The sequence below is a fragment of the Rhinoderma darwinii genome, chromosome 8, assembly GCF_050947455.1.
Source record: "Rhinoderma darwinii isolate aRhiDar2 chromosome 8, aRhiDar2.hap1, whole genome shotgun sequence".
In the NCBI taxonomy this organism is placed as follows: domain Eukaryota; kingdom Metazoa; phylum Chordata; class Amphibia; order Anura; family Rhinodermatidae; genus Rhinoderma; species Rhinoderma darwinii.
The window spans coordinates 95,122,617-95,143,703 of NC_134694.1; the positions used below are offsets into that span (position 1 = coordinate 95,122,617).

General features: G+C 44.8%; 1 protein-coding gene across 1 annotated transcript; it reads left to right on the top strand.

Moving 5' to 3' along the window:
- The first annotated feature begins 658 nt into the window (after positions 1 to 658).
- Positions 659 to 10,268, top strand: MMGT1 (membrane magnesium transporter 1). Its single transcript, XM_075834377.1, has 4 exons — positions 659 to 791; positions 6,094 to 6,146; positions 7,119 to 7,222; positions 8,650 to 10,268. Exons 1-4 carry the CDS (start codon positions 713 to 715, stop codon positions 8,810 to 8,812), a joined length of 399 nt encoding a protein of 132 aa, XP_075690492.1. The 5' UTR covers positions 659 to 712; the 3' UTR covers positions 8,813 to 10,268.
- The last annotated feature ends 10,819 nt before the right edge of the window (positions 10,269 to 21,087 follow it).

Here is a 21,087-nt window from a genome sequence, read left to right on the forward strand (position 1 = left end):
GATGTCAGGAGCAGAGCTGGAGTCCCAGGCAGAGTGCTAGAAGCGGCTATGCTCCGGGACTCCGGCTGGGGAAGCCCCTGACATCACTTGCCTTATATGAACAGTGAAGTCAGGGGCTCCGTCTATGAGCGGAATTCCCGGCCAGGGCATCGGTAATGCTTTGGTCGAGGATTCCGGCGCTCCAGGAGGAATGAATGGAAGAGCAGGAAGCGGATAGTTTGCTGCTCTGCCTGCCATAGTATTCAATTGTATCTGTGTCCTGAGGACGCAGATACAATTGAATGTAACAGTTGCCGGGACAAGTCCCGGGACAGTGTCCCGGCAAATTCTGGACTGTTGGCAAGCATGCAATAAAGTTTAAATTTAGACATTAAAGAAAACTTCACCTATTCTGACAAGTTATCTTTTTGTAATATTATTATTATTATTATTATTATTAATAATAATAATAATTATTATTATTATAGAGCGGAACTACTTTTGATTTACATAACATTATTTCACTGTGAAAACTTCCATTCGTACCCTCAGAATTATTCAGTAGAGCAAATAAAGTGCCAACCACAATATGGCACACTTTCCCACTGTGCACGTAGGTGATTGGCAGACAGAACGTCATTCGTAAACATACGCCGTCTCAGCAGTTTGACGTCACTGACAGCGACCGCCGGCTATTTGCTGTAGTATCTGGAAGTGGAGGCGCTTCAGGGACATGGCGTCTTCAATCTGGAAAGGGCTGGTCGGGGTCGGTCTCTTTGCATTAGCACATGCGGCTTTTTCAGCGGCTCAGCGTAAGTCATGGGCACGGAGAATGAGGTTTATTAGAGGAGCGGTGATTAGAATAAGCGGCTGCATTGGTAGAGGCCTTGGAGGCCGTGGGGGGAGGGGAGCCCAGCTGTTATCACTGGAGCATATTGTACGTCTGCCTCCTATAGAGACCCGTGCAGGTATGAGTGCGCTGGAGGACTGATCTGGGATGAATCTACATACAGCGTCTCTCATATTCCGGTGACTTCTGATCTCTGGCTCTTGTAGCCACAAAAATGAAACTGTGATGTTATGGCTGCCGGATTGTGGCACACTGCAGACCCATGGGCACCAGAGATCCAGCGTCGTGAGACATTCATGCCGGGCTGGACTATAAAGCTTATAGGGAATCTCTCAGCAGATTTGACCCCATAGACTCTTAAAGGGGTTGTCTGGTGATATAAAAATAAATGAGCTAGATTTGAGGATAATCAATATCTGATCGGTGGGGGTCAGACTCTCGCCAGCCCTGCCGATCAGGTGTTTGAATGGGAGGAAGCTGTAGTACTGTGCTCTGCAGCTAGGAGGCGTTGTACAGTATGGAGCTGTGTAAGAAATCAAGGGGAAGCCGTGCTCGCTGGAGTGTCTAAACGGCTGATCCGCAGGGGACCTGCGAGTTAGACCCTCGCAATCAGATATTGATCGTCTATCCTGAGGACGGCCCGTTATTTTTTTTTTCTGTGGACTACCCCTTTAACACGCTAAATAGGTCTTCGGGAAAATAGATTAAACATCCCCATGTTTGCCATCATAAACCAAGACTTCGTCTGTGAAGTCTCCTGAGTTATTGGCAGCGGAACCCCCCCCCCCCCCCCCTCCGCTTTTGATTGACATTTCCAGCTTTTTACGTTGTCCTTTGCTGGAGACGTCGATCGAAAGTGGTGGAAGGGGTGTCACTGCCGATAACTAAGGCCGTTTCTGTCGCTGCAGAACTAGGTCTATTCTTTAGTTGCAAAATTGCGTTGGGGCAGGTCATGTGACTTGCATCACACTGTTGCCCTAGTCGCGTTGCGTAGCTTTTCCTTGCATGATTTCAACTTCAATAGAGAAGATAATGAGGTGTCATGACGTTTGCACGAATACGCAGGACTAAACTCGTCATCTGCCTTATAGGGGTTGTGGCGTAAAACATGTATTCCCTATCCACAGGATAGGGGAAACGTGTGATCGCTGGGGGTCCTGGACCACCAGCGATAAGGAGAACGGGGGACCAAAAGTCACCCAGAGCGCTACATGAGAGGCTTAAACCTCCGGTTTCTGTGTCCGGCAGCTCCATAGAAATAAATTGAATTCCTCTGTGCACGCGTGACCGGCTCTCCATTCATTTCTATGGAGCTGCCGAACACAGAATCCGGAAGTCCAAGCGTCTCATGTAGCGCTCTGGGCGACTTTTGGTCCCCTCTTTTCCTTATCACGGGGGGGTCCCAGCGGTCGGACCCCCAGCGTTCACACATGTATCCACTATCCTGTGGATGAGATACATGTGTTTTATGGCACAACCCCTTTAAAGGGGTTTTCCCATAATCCAATATTTATCACTGGATAGGTGATAAATATCTGATCAGTGGGGGTCCGACCACTGGGACCTGCACTGATTCGGAGAACTGGCCTACCTTGCCGTCCCTGTAAGCCCAATATTAAGAACGGTACTGCGCATTCTCGACCAACTCATTTCTATGGGGCTTCCGAGCGCTATCTTCATTGATATGGGGCTCACAGGGGACAGCAAGGTAAGCCCATTCTTGTGGTCGGACCCCCACCGATCAGATATTTATCACCTATCCTGTGGAAGGGTATGTTCACACGCACTGTTTTCAGACGTAATTCGGGCGTTTTACGCCTTGAATTATGCCTGAAAAAATGGCTCCATTACGCCTACAAACATCTGCCCATTGCTTGCAATGGGATTTACGATGTTCTGTTCCCACGAGCCTTTATTTTACGCGTCGCTGTCAAAATACGGCGCGTAAAATGGCGGCTCGTCAAAAGAAGTGCAGGACACTTCTTGGAACATTTTTGGAGGTGTTTTTCATTGACTCCATTGAAAAACAGCTCCAAAAACGGCCGTAAAAAACTTGAGTTGTTAAAAAACCTTCTGAAAATCAGGAGCTGTTTTCACCTGAAAACAGCTCCGTATTTTCAGACGTTTCTGGTCACTGTGTGAACATACCCTAAGGGTATGTGCACACACACTAATTTACGGACGTATTTCGGCCGCAAGTTTCGGACCGAACTCAGTGCAGGGAGCCGGGCTCCTAGCATCATAGTTATATACGATGCTAGGAGTCCCTGCCTCTCTGCCGGACAACTGTCCCGTACTGTAATCATGTTTTCAGTACGGGACAGTTGTCCTGCAGCGAGGCAGGGACTCCTAGCATCGTACATAAGTATGATGCTAGGAGCCCGGCTCCCTGCACTGTGTTCAGTCCGGTACTTGCGGCCGAAATACGTCCGTCAATTACGGACGTAATTAGTGTGTGTGCACATACCCTAAGGGTGATAAATATTGATTACGGGAAAACCCCTTTAAGGGTGCAGTCACACGCGGCAGATTTTGTTGCAGATTTTTCTGCGGTTGAAAATCCGTTCCCTTCACCTGAATGGGTTTGTTTCTGCAGCAGGTGCATGGATTTCTGCACGTTCTATTCAGATGAATGGAAATCATTTTCAGTCGCAAAATTTCGTCAATAAAATCTGCCGCGTGTGACTGCGTTCTAAGCCGCATCCAGTCAGCCATGATATGACCGCAAGACCCAGCCTGTACCGAACGGAGATGACCATAGAGTTCTGTAGTAATCTAAGGGCAGTTCAGAAGAAAAGTATTATGGTGTCGGAGTCTGGAAATCGCTTGCGCGCTGGGCTTGGCCGAGGGTACATGTGTTATCTAATAATGAACAAAACGGAAGTAGGTAGAAATTTAACATGCCCAAACCTTCTCTCCTGACATTTGCCGTCGGGGGAGGGACAAGAAGTGGTCATACACATTAGATGGTCGTTTGGTCCCACCAAAATTGGGGGTTTTGGCTGACATACATCTAAGGGCTCATTCAGACGCGTGTGTTCCTCGTCCGCGTGCTGTCCGCTGAAATAACTGACAGGACACAAACCCATGCAAGTCAATGGGGCTATTCAGACATGCGTGATTTTTCACTCGGCGTGTGTCTGTTGCGTGAGAAACTCGCTGCATGTCCTATATTGGTCCATTTTTGTGGACTATGTCGCACATTGAAGTCTCTGGATGCGTGAAAAACACGGACAGCACACGGATGACCTCCGTGTGTTGTCTATTTCACGCATCCGTTCCTAAGGAAATGCAGAGAGAACTAAATAAAATAAAGTGCTTGCCGAGGATGATAACGGATGTGAAAAACAGATGCCACATGCAAAGCACACGGACGTGAAATGCAGGAGATATGGTCAGTTTTTTGCGCACGCAAATCGGACACGCTCGTGTGAACGTAGCCTAATGTGTATGGCCACCTTAACACTGGCACTAGAAGAGTTTTATACATAAAGCCGTTAAAAATCAGTGAACAGCTATGATATGTGTTTACAGCGGCGGGTTTTGGCTGTGATAAATAGAGGGGGTCCTAAGCTGGGGGACCCTAAAAGATATCCTGAAAAGAGGTTGCTAAAAATAATACTGCAGTGGAAGAACTAGCTTCTCAGATTACTGTAGTGTCAGGTGTATAGCCTAGACTCCAAGAATACAGATCGGCAGAGCAAGGTCTATGTAGATGTTAATCCAGTAAGTACTGCTGGGAGATTTCAGCTCTGAAGAATTGTAAATGCAGCTCTGGACTATAATACAGGCTGTAACTCGGGAGCAGTGCAAGATAAGATCTACAATGTATTAACAAAGTTAAATGAATTCTTTATTGCGAAGTGTTCAAAAGTGACCATATGCTTTAAAAAGTACCTCCGTCATAAAATATTAGTTTTATTGCCTAGTCAACAGTTTGTTATTAAGTGGGTTTTAGACGACGCTCACATGTAGATTTATGTAAATCCCATTTCTTAGTGGAGAGGTGGGAGCGCTTGCATGGTCATCGCAAGGTGGTGCAGGGACATTTCTTCCATCACTATTGTCCCTGTTGGTTAAAGAGAACCTTTCACCTCCCCATACTTGTGCAGCATGTAATGGGCAGGGCTGCACAAACCCTGGGGCACTTTACATTTTTTTTTCTACCCTCCTCCGTTATTTAGATATCGGTGCCGTTATATTTGGCGCCCGATATTTAAATAACCCTTAAACTGTCCATGGGGCGTGTACTGGCAAGGGGTCGTGTTACTATGGCTGTGACACTGTCCAATCAGCTCTGGGCAGTGTCGGGGTACGTTCACATGCAAACTCAAAAACATCTGAAAATACGGAGCTGTTTTCAAGGGAAAACAGCTCCTGATTTTCTTACGTTTTTGAAGCCACTCGCGATTTTTGCAGCATTTTTATCGGCCATTTTCAATAGTCTATGAAAAACAGCTCCAAAACGTCCCAAGAAGTGTCCTGCACTTCTGTTACGCGGCCGTTTTTCAAAACAGCCGCGTAAAAAAACGGCCCATCGGAACAGTAGGCCGTTTTTCCCATTGACTTCAATGGGCAGATGTTTGGAGGCGTTCTGCTTCCGATTTTTCGGCCGTGTGAACATACCCTTACAGCGAGACCTGGAGAGAGGAGAGCTCACTCTTCAGCTACCAGGATCAGTATTCTACTGAACTGTCAAGGGAGCGTGTCTCCGCTACGGACAGTGTAAGAGCTGTGGAGAGGAGAGCGCGCTCCTCTCTCCAGCTCTTACACTGTCCGTAGCAGAGACACGCTCCCTTGACAGTTCGGCAGAAGATTGATCCTGGTAGCTGAAGAGTGAGAGCGCGCGCGCACGCTCTCCTCTCTCCAGGTCTTGCTGTAACACTGCCCAGAGCTGATTGGACAGTGTCATAGCCATAGTAACACACCCCCTTGCCATTACACGCCCCATTGACAGTTCAGGGGGTTATTTAAATATCGGGTGCCAAATATAACCGCACCGATTTCTAAATATCGGAGGATGGTAGAAAAAAATGTAAAGTGCCCCAGGGTTTGTGCAGCCCTCCCCATTACATGCTGCACTCATCTGCACATGTATGGGGAGGTGAAAGGTTCTCTTTAAACCTTATCAGAGTATCTATAATGATTGATCATTGGAAAACCCAATTAATACAGGTCACTGTTTATAAGCAAAGCAATAGTCCATGGGTGGGCACGGACCACTACTGAGGACATGACTGTGTTCATTCTGTTTTTATTTTTAGATCGTTCGTACATGAGATTGACTGAAAAAGAAGATGAAACGTTACCAATAGATGTAAGTCGTACTTGAAGTAGCCAGGCACATTATTCAAACGTTGGAAAACATAAAAAATGCAGTATTGGCGGTAAAAAAAGGTCTGCTTTTTTTCCAAAAATAAAAACACTGCCACTGCGCCCTATTCAAGTGAATACTAGACACAGCCCATGGACAAGAACCGCACTGTTTTCGGGAAAAAAGCATTTTCAACCCCTTTACGGCCAAAGGAAAATTCCAAGCAAAATTAGTTTTACGGGACAGAACCCCAACATCAATGTATTCACCCGATCTGAGGTGCCTTCTTCCCATGCCCTGACATGGCACCTCTCCAGGCAGGCCTTAGGGTATTCAGCAGAACGGCGTATATCACATTGAAATCAATGGGCAACGTTTGGAGGCGTAAAAAAACCACCTGTATTTTCAGACGTTTTTAATTTTGTGTGTGCACGTACCCTTAGAGTTGAGTGAGTTGCTGGTAAAACATGAGGAAGCGGACAGCAGGAGTGTCTAATGGATCACCTAAACATGGCCAAGATGGCCTTAGATCAGTCCAGTACAGGGCGAGTGACGAGCTCCATTCTATCTAGAACTTTTTGGGAAAAAATTTGCCTGTAGAAATTAATGTATTTGGCATTAGAATGGTTGATGATACTAATTTTCTACTCTTGGTACATAAATGTAAATACATCCCTATAATCTGTATATTAGAGCTATGGTTAAATAGATAGATATATTTTTTTTTCTAGGAATAGTTTCCTTTATATAGTGGAAGTAAATCAGTAATACATTAAGGCAGATCAAATCCCATCTCCTTCCCTGTCTGCGGACTGTAGGGGCTACTGAAAAAGCCAAACTCCCCACTACTACTGTGTGACCCTATCACAGCTCAAGGGGGCTTTTGCAATAATTTGCTTTATTTTCTATACTGGTTCCTATAAACGATTCATATTTTTTATGGTCCTAACAATTTCTAATTTTGTTGAATTGCAGATCGTCCTACAGACTTTACTGGCGTTTGTAGTCGCGTGCTACGGCATAGTACATATTGCTGGAGAGTTTAAAGACATGGATGCCACTTCGGAACTGAAGCATAAGTATGCATGTTTACTTCTATCAGTATGGGTTGCAAGGTTTGCAATTATAGCACTAAGGCTATGTTTATACGTCACGGATTTGCCATAGGAATGGCTTTTTCTGAAAACCCGTGGCAGATATCCACACTGGATTGGCCAGCAGATCCGTGTGTAATTCAAGGGAGCTAATCCGGGGAAATAATGAACGAGATTTTAAAATCTGCGACGCGTTCATAATTCCACGGGATATGCCATGAACGTGATCGATGCTGGACCAAGCCCTGGGATCTGCACTTCTCTCCATAACGGGTTGCTCGGCTGTTTTCATAACTCCCATGAGAAGGAATGGGGAAAGCCGCACATGCACAGCCACCTGTACATCTCTGCTTGGATTCGGTGGCCACCTCACCAGGCAGGTAACACCCGTTCTGGATATAGGTGCCGATTCCAGAGCGGAGACCTGCATCTATCAGACATTTATGGGTTATGGCACAAATATTTGGGTTGAGAAAACCTCTTTAAGTCCCTGTTTACACGCAGAATTTTTGCGGCAGATTCCAACACAAAATTCCACCTCCCATTCATTTCAATGACAGTCAGACGCTTCTTTTTCCAGCTAGCGGGAAAAAGATGCATCCTGCTTGATCTTTGGGTGGAATCCGCCCGAACCTCTAAATTAAGTCAATGGGAGGAGGAATCTTCCTGCCGTCCGCAGGAATATCTCTGCAGTGGATTTTACGGCGGGACCCGCCACCCATAATGCACCGTGTGAACTGACCATTAGCGTGGAGTCTGCACCCAAGTCCTGACACAATGCTGTTGTGTGAACATGGCTTAAGAGTTGGTGTCAGGCCACAGTTTCTTCTAGTGCGCCTCTCTTGACTAGTTTACATATGAGACATTCTTCACTTTGCCTTAAGACATTACGGCCTTTTCTGCTGCCAAAGTAAACAAACTTAATCTCCCTTGGATCTGTCCTTCAGAGGTACCTTTGTACTGTCATAGAGAATATAGTAACACTTCTGCATAGCCGCTGTAAGGGTAAGGAAGCACTTCCACAGAATGGATCCAAGGGAGACGATGCCCCCAGGGATATTTACACTGCCGTATTATGTGCAGCCATTCGATTGACTAGCCATATGTATAATGTCTGCCTGAATGGGAGAGCCCAACTGTTTGACTTATGGGCAGGGGCCGCCTTCATGAGCCAAACCCTTAAATATTTTTTTTAAAAAAAAGTCTATTTTCAACTTGCAAATTTTGCATGGTTCCTAAATTCTTCCTCGCAGCAGTGAAGGGGGAGGAGGGGCGTAATCTGATCCTATGGACTGTCACACGCCTGCGTGCCCACCTAATTTACTAGCACTTTAGATGTTAAAGGACTTCGGGCTGACCGTTCCTATATAGCACTGTATAAAAACATGCATTTTTTTATTTATTTTTTAAAGGACATTTGATACTTTAAGGAATCACCCGTCATTCTATATTTTCAATCACCGGGGAAAGGTCATGTTCCAATCCCCAGACTCCGAAGATTCTCATCAAAATCAGCCTGGCCTCATATCCAACGCGTCGCTGAAGTTACGAAAACTAGAAGCTATGCAACGTTGAAAACAAGAGATTTTTACAGATGATTATAGAACAGAACGTTGTGATAACATCGGAGTCCGGGCTGTAAACTTTTTATTTTTATTTTTCTGGAGCAGTATTTATATTGATCTTCCAGACTTTATAAGATGGGAAATGAGGACTTACTTTGTACATTTAATGGGAGGAGGACTGTGTGGTGGATGAGCAATGCACTGTAACTTATTGCTACAATTATGCTGTATAAGTTGTTTTATCTTGGAAACATCGCCCAATGCTGCCGCTCGATTAAATTGGCTTGAATAAGAGAGAAACAGAGGTTTGTTCAGAATATGTACGTGGCCAATTTGATCAAGAAACCTGTAGTCCCAATGTTCCTCCAGCAGGAGAGGCCTCAAAACTTGTCGCTGCTGTGATCATGTCGTTCACCCGCAAGTCATCATGAACTGCCTGCTCCTGTATACACCGAAGAGACAGGGACCATTCATTAACACCATGCACTTATAGAAAACAGCAGGAACTACAACTCTCAGCTTGCTTTGACCACTTATATCTGTTAGGGCATATTGGGATATAGTTTTGCCACAGCTGAAGATTCACGGTTGCAGATCACTTTAACGGTAGGAACACACAGGGTGGATACGCTGCCTAAAAGTACATAGTGTATCCATCCTGGAAGCCGCAGGGAATTCCGCACACAAAAAACGCACCAAATTGTGGTGCAGTTTTTCAGGTGGCATGTCTGCTGTAGAAATACTGCAGGAATAATTTTTAAAAAAAGTTTATACTTACCACCTAGGTGTTGTGGTGGCAAAACATTCCTCTATTCTGAATGCAGCCTGGACTGAGGTGACCCCAGCCTGGGATGATGCTGTTGTCCATGTGACTGCTGCAGCAGTCACATGAAATAGAACGCCATCCTGCGCTCAGAAGGAGAGGATTGTGTCACTATGACTAAGGTTGGGGGTAAGTATAAGCTTTTTTTATTAATTTGAAATAAAAAAAAAGTTTTTATTTTGTCATTTGCGATTTTTTTTATTTTTTGCAAAGGAATGGCATCGTTTTTGTCGCAAAAGTCACAACACATGGCTTTTTGTTGTGGTTTTATCCCATTGAACTCAATGGGGAACACTTGCAACAGAAGAGCAGCAGGTTAATTTATGAAGGTTTTTTCAGCTGATTTGTTTCCACTGTGCTATGAGATTTGTTCATCTCTGATCCGCTCTGCTGCTACAGTACTCTGCAGATTTTCTACATTAAAATACGCCCAGTGTGTTCCTACCCTAAAAGTCTCAATCTAACAAGGTTTAGTTGGTATAAGTTTTATTTCTGATACTTTGAGAATAAACACAGGATATTCCTGGATATTGTCAGATCTACAGCCGCTCTAGACAATACACTGGCATTCATTATTTTCTCTTTTCTTTAAAACTACTTGAACGCGGAACCAGATGGACCTAAATAAAGGACCAGTCACTGACCCATCTCTTGTTGTCAAACATTCTTTGCATTTGTCTAGAATACTGAAGAAACAAAGGGTGTTCCAAGGGAGGCAAATTCAGTAGAAGTGTCAAAATAGAATGGTCGCTCATCAGATGAAGTGGCGGTTTAGGCCGAGTTGGTCAAGTCTTACCATGGCAAATTAGTACCATTCAGTGCTGCTCCTGGTAGTTAGGCCTTATTCACACGAACGTGTGCGTTTTGCGCGTGTTGCAGTGCCGTGTGTCATCAGTGGTTGTTGCGTGATTTTCACGCATATGCCATCCTTCTGACACTTGGTTTTGATGTTTAGAAAAATAAATGAAGGAAGTGCTTTTATTTTTTCCTTCATTTCTTTATCTACTGCTGCGCTTCCATGGGCCGTGTGCGATTTTCACGCACCCATTGACGTCAATAGGTGCGTGATGCGTGAAAAACGGCCAAGTATAGGACGTGTCGTGAGTTTTACGCAGCGGACACGCGCTGCGTGAAAATCACGGACTGTCTGAACGGCCCCATTGACTAACAAAGGTCTGTGCAACGCGCGAGATTTTCACGCGCGTATCACAGACGTTAAACACGTTCGTGTGAATAAGCCCTAAGGATGAGGTCTAAACACCACTGGGGGAGGAGCAGCAAAGCTGGAGGAGGAATTGCAAACTGATGACGATACATCGATAATCTCTTGGCCGATCGGCCGTGTGGCTCCGGGGAAGAGAGAGGTTTGGCATTGTGAGCAGGTGAGGACCAATTGCTCCTAGAGCTGAGGCCGTGCACCAGCTTCTCCCAGGCACAGTCACTTGGGCTATTAGAGTTGGAGTGGCTTCTCACATGGCAGATTTGTTTCCGCAATGTCTTGACTGAAAATCTGTTCCCTACGTCTGAATGGCGTCGTTTCTGCAGCATGTTTGTGGATTTCTACAAGTTCTATTAGGATGAAAGGGACAGTCGAAGAAATGTCTGCAACAAACCTGCTGCTGTCATTATACCCTCATGCCAGGTTCCCACGATTCGGATATGCTGCATAAAAGTATGCAGCGTATGCAAACTAGAGTCAGGGCAAATTCCGTCCAAAAAACCGCACCACAGAGTTCATGCTTACCGTGGCTTGGAGTCATGGCAACACGTCTCTCGATGGTCCGTGCAGTCCAGCCTCTTGGGGTAACGCTTCAGCGCATGTGATTGCTGCAGCAGTCACATAGACGTCATACCAGGCGTCCGGCCTTGAAGAGCAAAGCGTCGCTATGACAAAGGCCGGGTGGGAGGCATAAGCTTTTTTTTTTTTTTTTTTTTTTTTTAATTCTTTAAGCCAAAAAAAGCTTTTTTTCGGAGATGCGATTTTTGCAGCGTTTCCACCGCAAAGTGACAACGCTTGGCTATTTGTTGTTGGGGAAGCAACAAATCCGCAGCATAAATTGACATGCTGCAGATTTAGAATCCACACACCTTAAAGAGGCTCTGTCACCAGATTATCAAATCCCTCTCTCCTATTGAATGTGGTCGGCGCTGCAATGTAGAGAACAGCAAAATAGTATTTTTTTTTTTTTAAAAACTATAATTTTTGCCCAAGTTATGAGCAATTTTATATTTATGCAAATTAGCTTTTCAATGGACAACTGGGCGTGTTTACTCGTTTTACCAACTGGGCGTGTCTTGTGTTTTTACCAACTGGGCGTTGTGAATAGAAGTGTATGACGCTGACAAATCAGCGTCATACACTTCTCATCGTTCCCACCCAGCTTCTTTCACTGCAGACACACAGCGTGACGTCACCCACAGGTCCTTCAACCTTGGCGTCGGACAGAGAAGATACATCGGCTCCAGCCATCCAAGAGGGTAATATGCTCGTCTCTAGGGAGTTTACTATGCTTACCTGCACATGGTGATGCTGCTGCAGATTCAACTGTACTCTCTGGAGCCGATGTGTCTTCTCTCTTCCGATCGTTCAATTTATGAGCATTTTCGCTGTAGATTTTTTCTGCAGTGTGTGTATAAGATTTCTTCAAATCTCATCCACTTTGCTGCTACTGTAAATGCTGCGGAATTTCCACAAAGAATTCCATTGTGGAAATTCTGCAGCGTTTACGCTACATGGAAACCCACCCGTAAGCTTCCTCCAGTTTTTTATGGCGTTTTGTGTTTTTACTACCTCCAGTTTTTTTATGTGCCATTTTTTACATTGCAAATCATGTGATGAAAAATTTGCTCTTTGCAACGCATGATTTATTAAAAAAAAAAAGACCGCCCATGAAAGTCTATGGGAGAAAAACGGCACTAAGGCCTTATTCACACGAACGTGTCTGTTTTGCGCGTGTAAAAAAAACGCTGCGTTTTTCCTGCGTTACAGTTCAGTGTGACATCAGTGTATCGCGTGTATGTCATCCGTATGTCACGCGTTACACGTCAGCAAAATAAACTGAAGGTGTTTTTCTTTTTCAAAATCATTTCTTTAGCAATTGTTGCGTGAATCACGCACAGCACACGGATGTGCGTCCGTGTGCTGTCCGTGATTTTCACGCACCCATTGACTTCAATGGGTGTGATGCACAAGTATAGGACATGCAGTGAGTTTCACGCGCTGGACATAAGCTGCGTGAAAAACACGGAATGTCTGAATGGCCCCATTGAATTGCATAGGTCCGTGTGACGTGCGTTATTTTCACGCGCGTAACACGGACGTGAAATACGCTCGTGTGAATAAGGCCTAAATCCTGGATAAAACAGACCCAGCCTTTCTGCGATTTTGTAAAAACACCACTGAGGCAAAAAAAATTATGTTTGTAGTGCGTTTAATATTTCATATTGCGGACCCATCTGATGAATTTTTGTGGATCCGTGAGTCATGATGAAACACGGATGCACAATAAAGGTTTTTTTTGCAGTCCGATGGACCGCAACGGACCTGTGGCCGCAAAACCAATGCGGTTGTGTGCATGAGGCCTTAGGGTATGTTCACACGGCCTATTTACGGACGTAATTTAGGCGTTTTAACCCCCGAAGTACGTCCGAAATTACGGCTTGAAAGCGTTGACAAACATCTGCCCATTGAAAGCAATGGGCTGACGTTTGTCTGTTCACACGAGGCGTATATTTACGCGTCGCTGTAAAAAGACGGCGCGTAAATAGACGCCCGCGCCAAAGAAGTGTCCTGTCACTTCTTGAGACGTAAATGGAGCCGTTTTCCATGGAAAACCAGCTCCAGTTACGTCCGTAATGGAGGCGGCGTTCAAGCGCCTGCACATGCCGTTACGGCTGAAATGACGGGGCTGTTTTCTCCTGGAAATAGCCCCGTAATTTCGGCCGTTACGGACGCTGCCGTGTGAACACACCCTTAAGGTATGTTCACGGTTCATAAACACTGCAGAATTTCCGTCATGTTCTGTACAGAAATTCTGCAGCGTTTTCACAACATAAATTGACATGCAGCGGATTAAAAATCCATACAGCAAGTACATTTCCGCACTTTTTTCTGCAGCTTGTAGATGAAATGTGTTGAAATCTCATCCACTTTGCCGCCACTGTAAACGCTGCAGCTTTTTTGCATAGGCAATGCAGACAGAAGTTCTGCAGTATTTACGCTACGTGTGAACATACCCTTAGGGGGGACCAGCAGCTGGGGAAAATGCTGCACACAGAAATGTGTTAGGGCAGTTTCACACAAAGCGTTTTGTTTGGTGTTTTTCTGCGTGTTTTCTTTTGTGGTCAAAAACTTTGTGGCGTTCATTATAGACTGGTGAAATATGAGAATGCATACATGGCGTTTTATGTATGCTGTAAGTATCACTCCGGCAAAATGATACTAAGTAAAAAGCATATATTTAAAAAATAAAATCTTGAAACGTTTTTTACATGTTTAAAAACGCAGAAAAAATGTGAAGGCCTAAAACGGGAATAAATCAACTTCTCTCCCTTTCCTCAGTCTGTGGTATTTTGGTGGTAGAGGCTTTAAATGGTTTTTTTGGGTTTATGTAAGAAAAACCTTAATTATATTATAATGTAATGCAAGTTTGTCAATATTTCATTTTCAAGAACCCCGATTGCTACCAGTGAAAGGAAATATGCAGATGCTGAAAACCCATCTGAATCATGTTCTGACCCCCGGAAACCAACCCTGCACCTGTATCAGAGATCTCTCTTGCAACGAGCCAATGTCCATAGAATACAATCAGTCCCTAGATGTAAACAATTAGTATTTCTATTCACTGTACAGCAAGCAGAGGAATTGAAACAAAGTATATAGGAAAGATGTCTGCCAAGGAACACGTGCTTCTTGGCCGGAAGGATATGAGCATAACCACAGTCTGCCAGTGACTTCTGTGGCTGATGGATTCCAGTTGTTTCCTTCTGTCGGCCTCTATTGAAGGGAGTTGAAGGCAGGTTTATAAAAAGAATATTGTACAAATTACAAAACAGCAAATTCAGTTTTATCAGTAGTTTTTGGTAATTTCACAAAACCCGCCGCCTACCTTGCATGAAAGATAAGCACCCAAAAGCCACAAGGAGCACGGTTAGAATTAGGGCTGGGCAATTAATCGAAAAATAACGAAACCTTAATTCAGCGTAATTAACCAACGTCATCTTGGGCATTTAGGTTTCTTCTATTTTATTTATTTTCCCCCGCTTTCAACTGTATCTGCATCCTCAGAAGTGTGCAGCGGGCAGTTACAGGAGCATTATAGTGTGTGGAGGGAAACTATAGGGGGCATTATACAGTGTGGCAGGCAGCTATAGTGGCATTATACAGTGTGGAGGGCAGTTATAGGGGCATTATACTGTGTGGCGGGCAGTTATAGGGGCATTATACTGTGTGGCGGGCAGTTATAGGAGCATTATACTGTGTGGCGGGCAGTTATAGGGGCATTATACAGTGTGGAGGGCAGTTATAGGGGCATTATACTGTGTGGCGGGAAGTTATAGGGGCTTTATACTGTGTGGCGGGCAGTTATAGGGGAATTATACAGTGTAGCGGGCAGCTATAGTGGCATTATACAGTGTGGAGGGCAGTTATAGGGGCATTATACAGTGTGGAGGACAGTTATAGGGGCATTATACTGTGTGGCGGGCAGCTATAGTGGCATTATAGTGTGGAAGGCAGTTATAGGGGCATTATACTGTGTGGCGGGCAGTTATAGGGGCATTATACAGTGTGGAGGGCAGTTATAGGGGCATTATAGTGTGGAAGGCAGTTATAGGGGCATTATACTGTGTGGCGGGCAGCTATAGTGGCATTATACAGTGTGGAGGGCAGTTATAGGGGCATTATACTGTGTGGCGGGCAGCTATAGTGGCATTATACAGTGTGGAGGGCAGTTATAGGGGCATTATACTGTGTGTGGAGGCAGCTATGGGGGCAATCTACTGTGTGGGGGGCAGTTATAGGGATATACTGTGGGGGACAGCTATGGGTCATTATACGGTGTGTGGAGCCCTGTCGGGCAATATACTGTGGGGGCAGTGTCAGGGAGTATATTATATACAGTTGTATACAGTGAACTCGGGATAAATATTCAATGGCATGACATGCAAATAAGGGGTGTGGTGTGCAAAAGGGGTGTGACCTAAATAATCGTTATTTAATCGTAATCAAGTTTATATGTTCAATTAATCGTGATTTTGATTAAGGGTAAGGCCACACAGTGCGATTTTAAACGGCAGCAAGTTTTTTAATAGAAGTCAATTGTGAAAATGTTGTTATGGACAGACTGCTGCTATTATATTACAATGTGGTTTTTGTGCGGTTAACTGCATCTTCATAATGTCGAAGTTGGAAATAACCCTATAAAAATAACAAAACCGACCATGTGGGAGTTGAATGCCCCCATATCCATTAGGCCTTATTCACACGAACGTATAATACGTCCGTGCTACGGACCTATGTTAATGAATGGGGCCGTTCAGACGGTCAGTGAATTTTACGCAGCGTATGTGCGCTGCGTGAAACTCATGACACATCCTATACTTGCCCGTGTTTCGCGCTCCACGCACCGATTGAAGTCAATGGGTGCGTGCAAATCGCGCTCGGCACACAGAAGCACTTCCGGGTGCCGCGCATGATGCGCGCTACAGTAGTAAAAACTATGAATGAAAACAGAAAAGCACCTCGTGCTTTCTGTTTACAAACCGTGTCATAAGGATGGCGGCTGCGCGAAAATAACGTAGCCGCGCACCATATGCCGATGACACACGGACCTTTTGTGCACGCAAAACGCAGAGTTTTTTGCGCTCGCAAAACGGACATGTCCGTGTGAATAAGGCCTTACAGTGATATTGCAAATGCAGTTGTACATTGGGGCCGATATATTAATACTGTATAGGTTTCAGACAGTGTAAATTTAGACAAGACAAATTTAAGTGGCGCATGTTGTGTGATAAATTTCATGCATCTAGCTAGACATTACTTCTCTCTTCCTTATACCACCTTTTGGTTGGCTCCACTTACGCCAGTTTTTTCTGGTAAAATATCGGCGCAGAGTGTTGCATTTCAAGTTTCACCCCTTTCTGCTAGACCATGCCCCCCCCCCCCCCCCCCGACGAGCGTGGCACAAAAAGTGTGTAAAATATTTAATAAATATAACACACAGAATGGGCGCAGTTTCAATAGATTTTCCCCAATGACTCCAAAAGGGAAGTAAAAATTTGCTATGAAATCTTCCAACCATGTATTGTTATGGATTACCTGAAAATCGGCAATGTACGAATTTCAAATTAATCATTTTTTTTCTAGTTCAAAAGGAAATCTGCAGACAAAATTCAGCACTGTTTTCTGCAAATCCGCACTATTTTGGTGCAAATTTGCTTTGCAGACTTTTGTGCTAAAAGTTTTCACAGCAAATCCGACCCATAGGCCTCATGCACACGACTGTAGTACGACCCACAATTGCGGCACGTACAGCCTGCAGGGTGTCAAATCACCCGCAAATCACGGACCGTGCACAGAATTGATTTAAATGAGCCCGGACCGCAAACTCGAACCGAATAATGACTTGTCCTATCTTTTTGCAGTCCTGGTTTCCAGCCAATGCATGGACCAGGGAAACCACGGTCGTGAGCATGGGCCCATAGAAATGAATTGGTCGGCAATTCACCTGCTCCTGACTTTAAGACGTTTTTGAAGCCACTCGCGATTTTCGCTGCGTTTTTTTACGGCACTTTTTGGAGCTTTTTTCAATAGTGTCTGAAAAGCAGCTCCAAAAACGTCCTAAGAATTGTCCTGCACTTCTTTCTCACGGCCATTTTTCAAAACGGCCGCGTAAACAAACTTCCCATCGGAACAGAATGCCGTTTTTCCCATTTATTTCAATGGCTGAAAAAAACTGAACCAAAAACTGCATCAAAAATACGTGTGTGATCCTGGTCTTAAAGTGGATCGGTCAGCTGAATCTGCTGCCCTACGTAAGGGCAGCATAGACTCATAATAATGCTGTTGTATTCCGGAGAGCACTCCTCCGCCGCCGCTCTTGGCGGTGACAGGCAGGCTGCCAGTCACTGTGGAGAGGGGAGCTTTCACCTCATGAATACAGCACACTCATAGAAATGACTCTGCAGTATTGTTCCATCACTCCTATAACTCAAACAGCAGACATTTTTTTTTTTTTTTTTGCTGCTTTGGAGAGTAGTACAGGCCTGTAGCTGTAATATGCTGCCTTTACATAGGGCAGTATATTCGGCAGACAGATCCGTTTTAAAAGTTGTCATCTGTGAAGGTCTAAGGGCTCGTCCACACATAGCGGAAGTGCTGCGTATCTTCCATCTGGAATTGCGGACGTAAAATACGCAGCAGAATACAGTAGCAGCAAAGTGGGTGAGATTTTACAACTATCATCCACACGCTGCGTAAATATTCAGAACAGACATTAACCTGCGGTGCATATTTTTCGTACTGCAGCATGTGAATTCCTGCTGGGGAAAGTGACTGAATTGCTGCGTTTTTCAGAGATGTCGCCATCTCCCAACATTGAGGAAAAACAAGCAAAATACACACCATCTTCTGCAGTAAAAACCGCAGGACATAGCGTTTTTGGAAAGTCTGCTACTTTCATCGGAATTGCAGCAGCAATTCCGTTATGTGTGGACAAGCCCTCAGTGCTAGAACGAAGGAGCTGTGGCGCTTAGGGGAGCATCGCTTCCCTTCATCTTTACATCTGATTCTCTAGTTGGAAATCTCCCATTCACTGCAATCAGTCTGTAATGCGCATGTAAAATATTACTAAAGCCGATTCATTGTATAATGTAAAGTTCTTCAGAGCTCTGATATTTGGTTGATAATGCATTTCAAAAGGAACTTCTCCCAAACTATAATTTATATATCCAATTATTAATAGTCAATTATCCAATTATGATTTTATCTATTCCGTCATTTTACATTTTAACCCGTTTACAAAGAGACTGAACATCCGATTTATTTTTGTGATTACGGACATCAAAACAGCACTAAGGCCTAATTCACACGATGGTGTTCAGTCCGTGATACACGGACCACATGTCGGCCACATTTGCCGGAACGAACACAATGCAGAGAGCCGGGTTCCTAGCATCATAGTTATGTATAACGCTAGGTGTCCCTGCCTCGCTGCGGACCTACCGTCCTGTGCTGAAAACATGACTACAGTACGGGACAGTTTTCCCGCAGTGAGACAGGGACTCCTGGCATCGTACATAACTATGATGCTAGTAGCGTTCCTCCCTGCACTGTGTTTGGTCCGGGAAATATTGCCGAAATACGGTCCGTATATCACGGACCGAACATGCTGGGAGGCCTAATACTGGGAAAAGAAAAATCCCTCTCCTGTGGGGTCATGACTTTACCCACAACAGCAAAAATGCCTGCAGGACCATGCAAAAAGGAATGTACCCAGCGAACCTTCATGTAAGCCCCATTTACAGTCTCCAGCATGCCAAGCGCTGAAGGAGAAACAAACTCCTCATATGAGCCGAGTCCTTTATTTCCCTAGGCGGGCAGGAAAATGCATCTATGTCCTGTCTCAGGAGTGTGTACATGGCAAGTAAGTAAAGGGGTTAATGTCGCTCTGTTCATGTACCAAAACATAAATAAATACATTTTTGAGGATTCCAAGGAATCAGATCACAAAGTAATGCGTGGCAGCAAGAAAACGATTAGAATTACACTATGTTTTAGAGCATACCTCCAGTGAACCTGTTAGGATAGATACTTCGGTGTGTAAATGCAAGCTCCTAATCTGAAATAAAAACAATAATTGTGTTCCATGCTTAAACCAGTTGCAGGCTACACACTTCATTAAAGGGGTTATGTGGGGACCAAAAAGTATTAGCAGTGTACCCCCTGCAGTATGTGAGTACACTCGCTAATATACATTTCGGTCCCCCGTCACACTGATTCTGAGATTTTTATAGCGCTGCTCGGGGGCCAGAAGACTAGTGGCACAGCCTTCTTGGATGACGATACGACTCTTCGTCACGTATCCGACCTAGCTGTTCTCGATGTACAAGCAGTAGTACATAGAGTACAGCGGGGTTGGTCACATGACGAAGAGTCGTATCGTCACTCAAGAAGGCTGTGCCACTAGACTTCTGGCCCCCGAGCAGCGCTATAAAAATCTCAGAATCAGTGTGACGGGGGACCGAAATGTATATTAGCGAGTGTACTCACATACTGCAGGGGGTACACTAATAAATTTTTGTCCCCATGTAACCCCTTTAAGGCTAGGAACACACACAGCGCAAACACTGCAGATTTTCCGCAAAGCATATTACAGCAGAAGCAGAGTGGCTGAGATGTGAACAAATTTCATCCCCACACAGCAGAAACAAAAAAAATAAAAATCTGCTGAAAAATCATTAAAAAACCACACCACAGGTTAATTTATGCTGTGGAATCGCTGCTCTTCTGTTGCAGGTTTTCCCCATTGGATCCAATGGGGAGGTAAAACCCGCAACAGATAGATGCGTTGCGAGATTTGCGGAAAAAACGCTGCAATTCCACCGAAAAAGATCGCAAGTGAGAGAGAAAAAAATATATATTTTTTTAATTTCAAATTAATAAAAAAAGCTCACTTCCACCCTGCCATAGTCTATTCTAAGCGCAGCTCGGCCTCCTCGGGTGACATTTCATCCCATGTGACTGCTGCAGCCAATCAAAGGCTGCATCAGTCACATGGACTACAGTCATCCCAGGAGGCAAGGCTAAGCTCAGAAGAGAGGGACACGTCACCACGACTACAGTATCTTTTTTTTTTTTTTGCTGCAGGATTTCCGGAGCGGACATGTCGCCTGAAAAACTGCACCACAATTTATTGCGGTTTTTCAGATGCAATACCCTGCGGGTTCCAGGGCGGATACACCGTGTTGTTTTACTCAGCGTATCCACCTAGTGTGTTCGTACCCTAAAGGGGTTTTCCCCACAAAGAACATTTATCACCTATGCACAGGTTAGGAGACAAAATGTATGATCGCTGCGGGTCCGAACGATCACTAGAGCGGGGGGTACTGAGTCCTCATTCCTCCTCACGTCACAACCACTGTGAGGAGTTTGGGTGGAGCGCACAAGCATGCTGCCGCCGCTCCATTCAAAGTCTACAGGCTGATTGAAACAGTTGTGTTGTACTCCGCAGTCTCCATTAGTCCCATAGGCTGAATGTAGTGGCAGGGCATGCTCAGCCACCGCTCCATTCAAACGCCTTCTCATGGCAACCCCGTAACCCCCGTTTTAGTGATCGGTAGGGGTCCCAGCATTGATCAAACATTTCTTATCCTGTGGATAGGTAATAAATGTTCTTTTTGGGAAAGCCGCTTTAATTTCAGTATAGGGTATATAATAGGAGGATACTTGAGTTCTATAGAGA

Coding starts and splice junctions, on each gene's coding strand:
- MMGT1 (XM_075834377.1), top strand. CDS start 713: ATGGCGTCTTCAATCTGGAAAGGGCTGGTCGGGGTCGGTCTCTTTGCA. Junction 6,147..7,118: donor ATGAAACGTTACCAATAGAT/GTAAGTCGTACT, acceptor GTTGAATTGCAG/ATCGTCCTACAGACTTTACT. Junction 7,223..8,649: donor ACTTCGGAACTGAAGCATAA/GTATGCATGTTT, acceptor TATTTTTTAAAG/GACATTTGATACTTTAAGGA.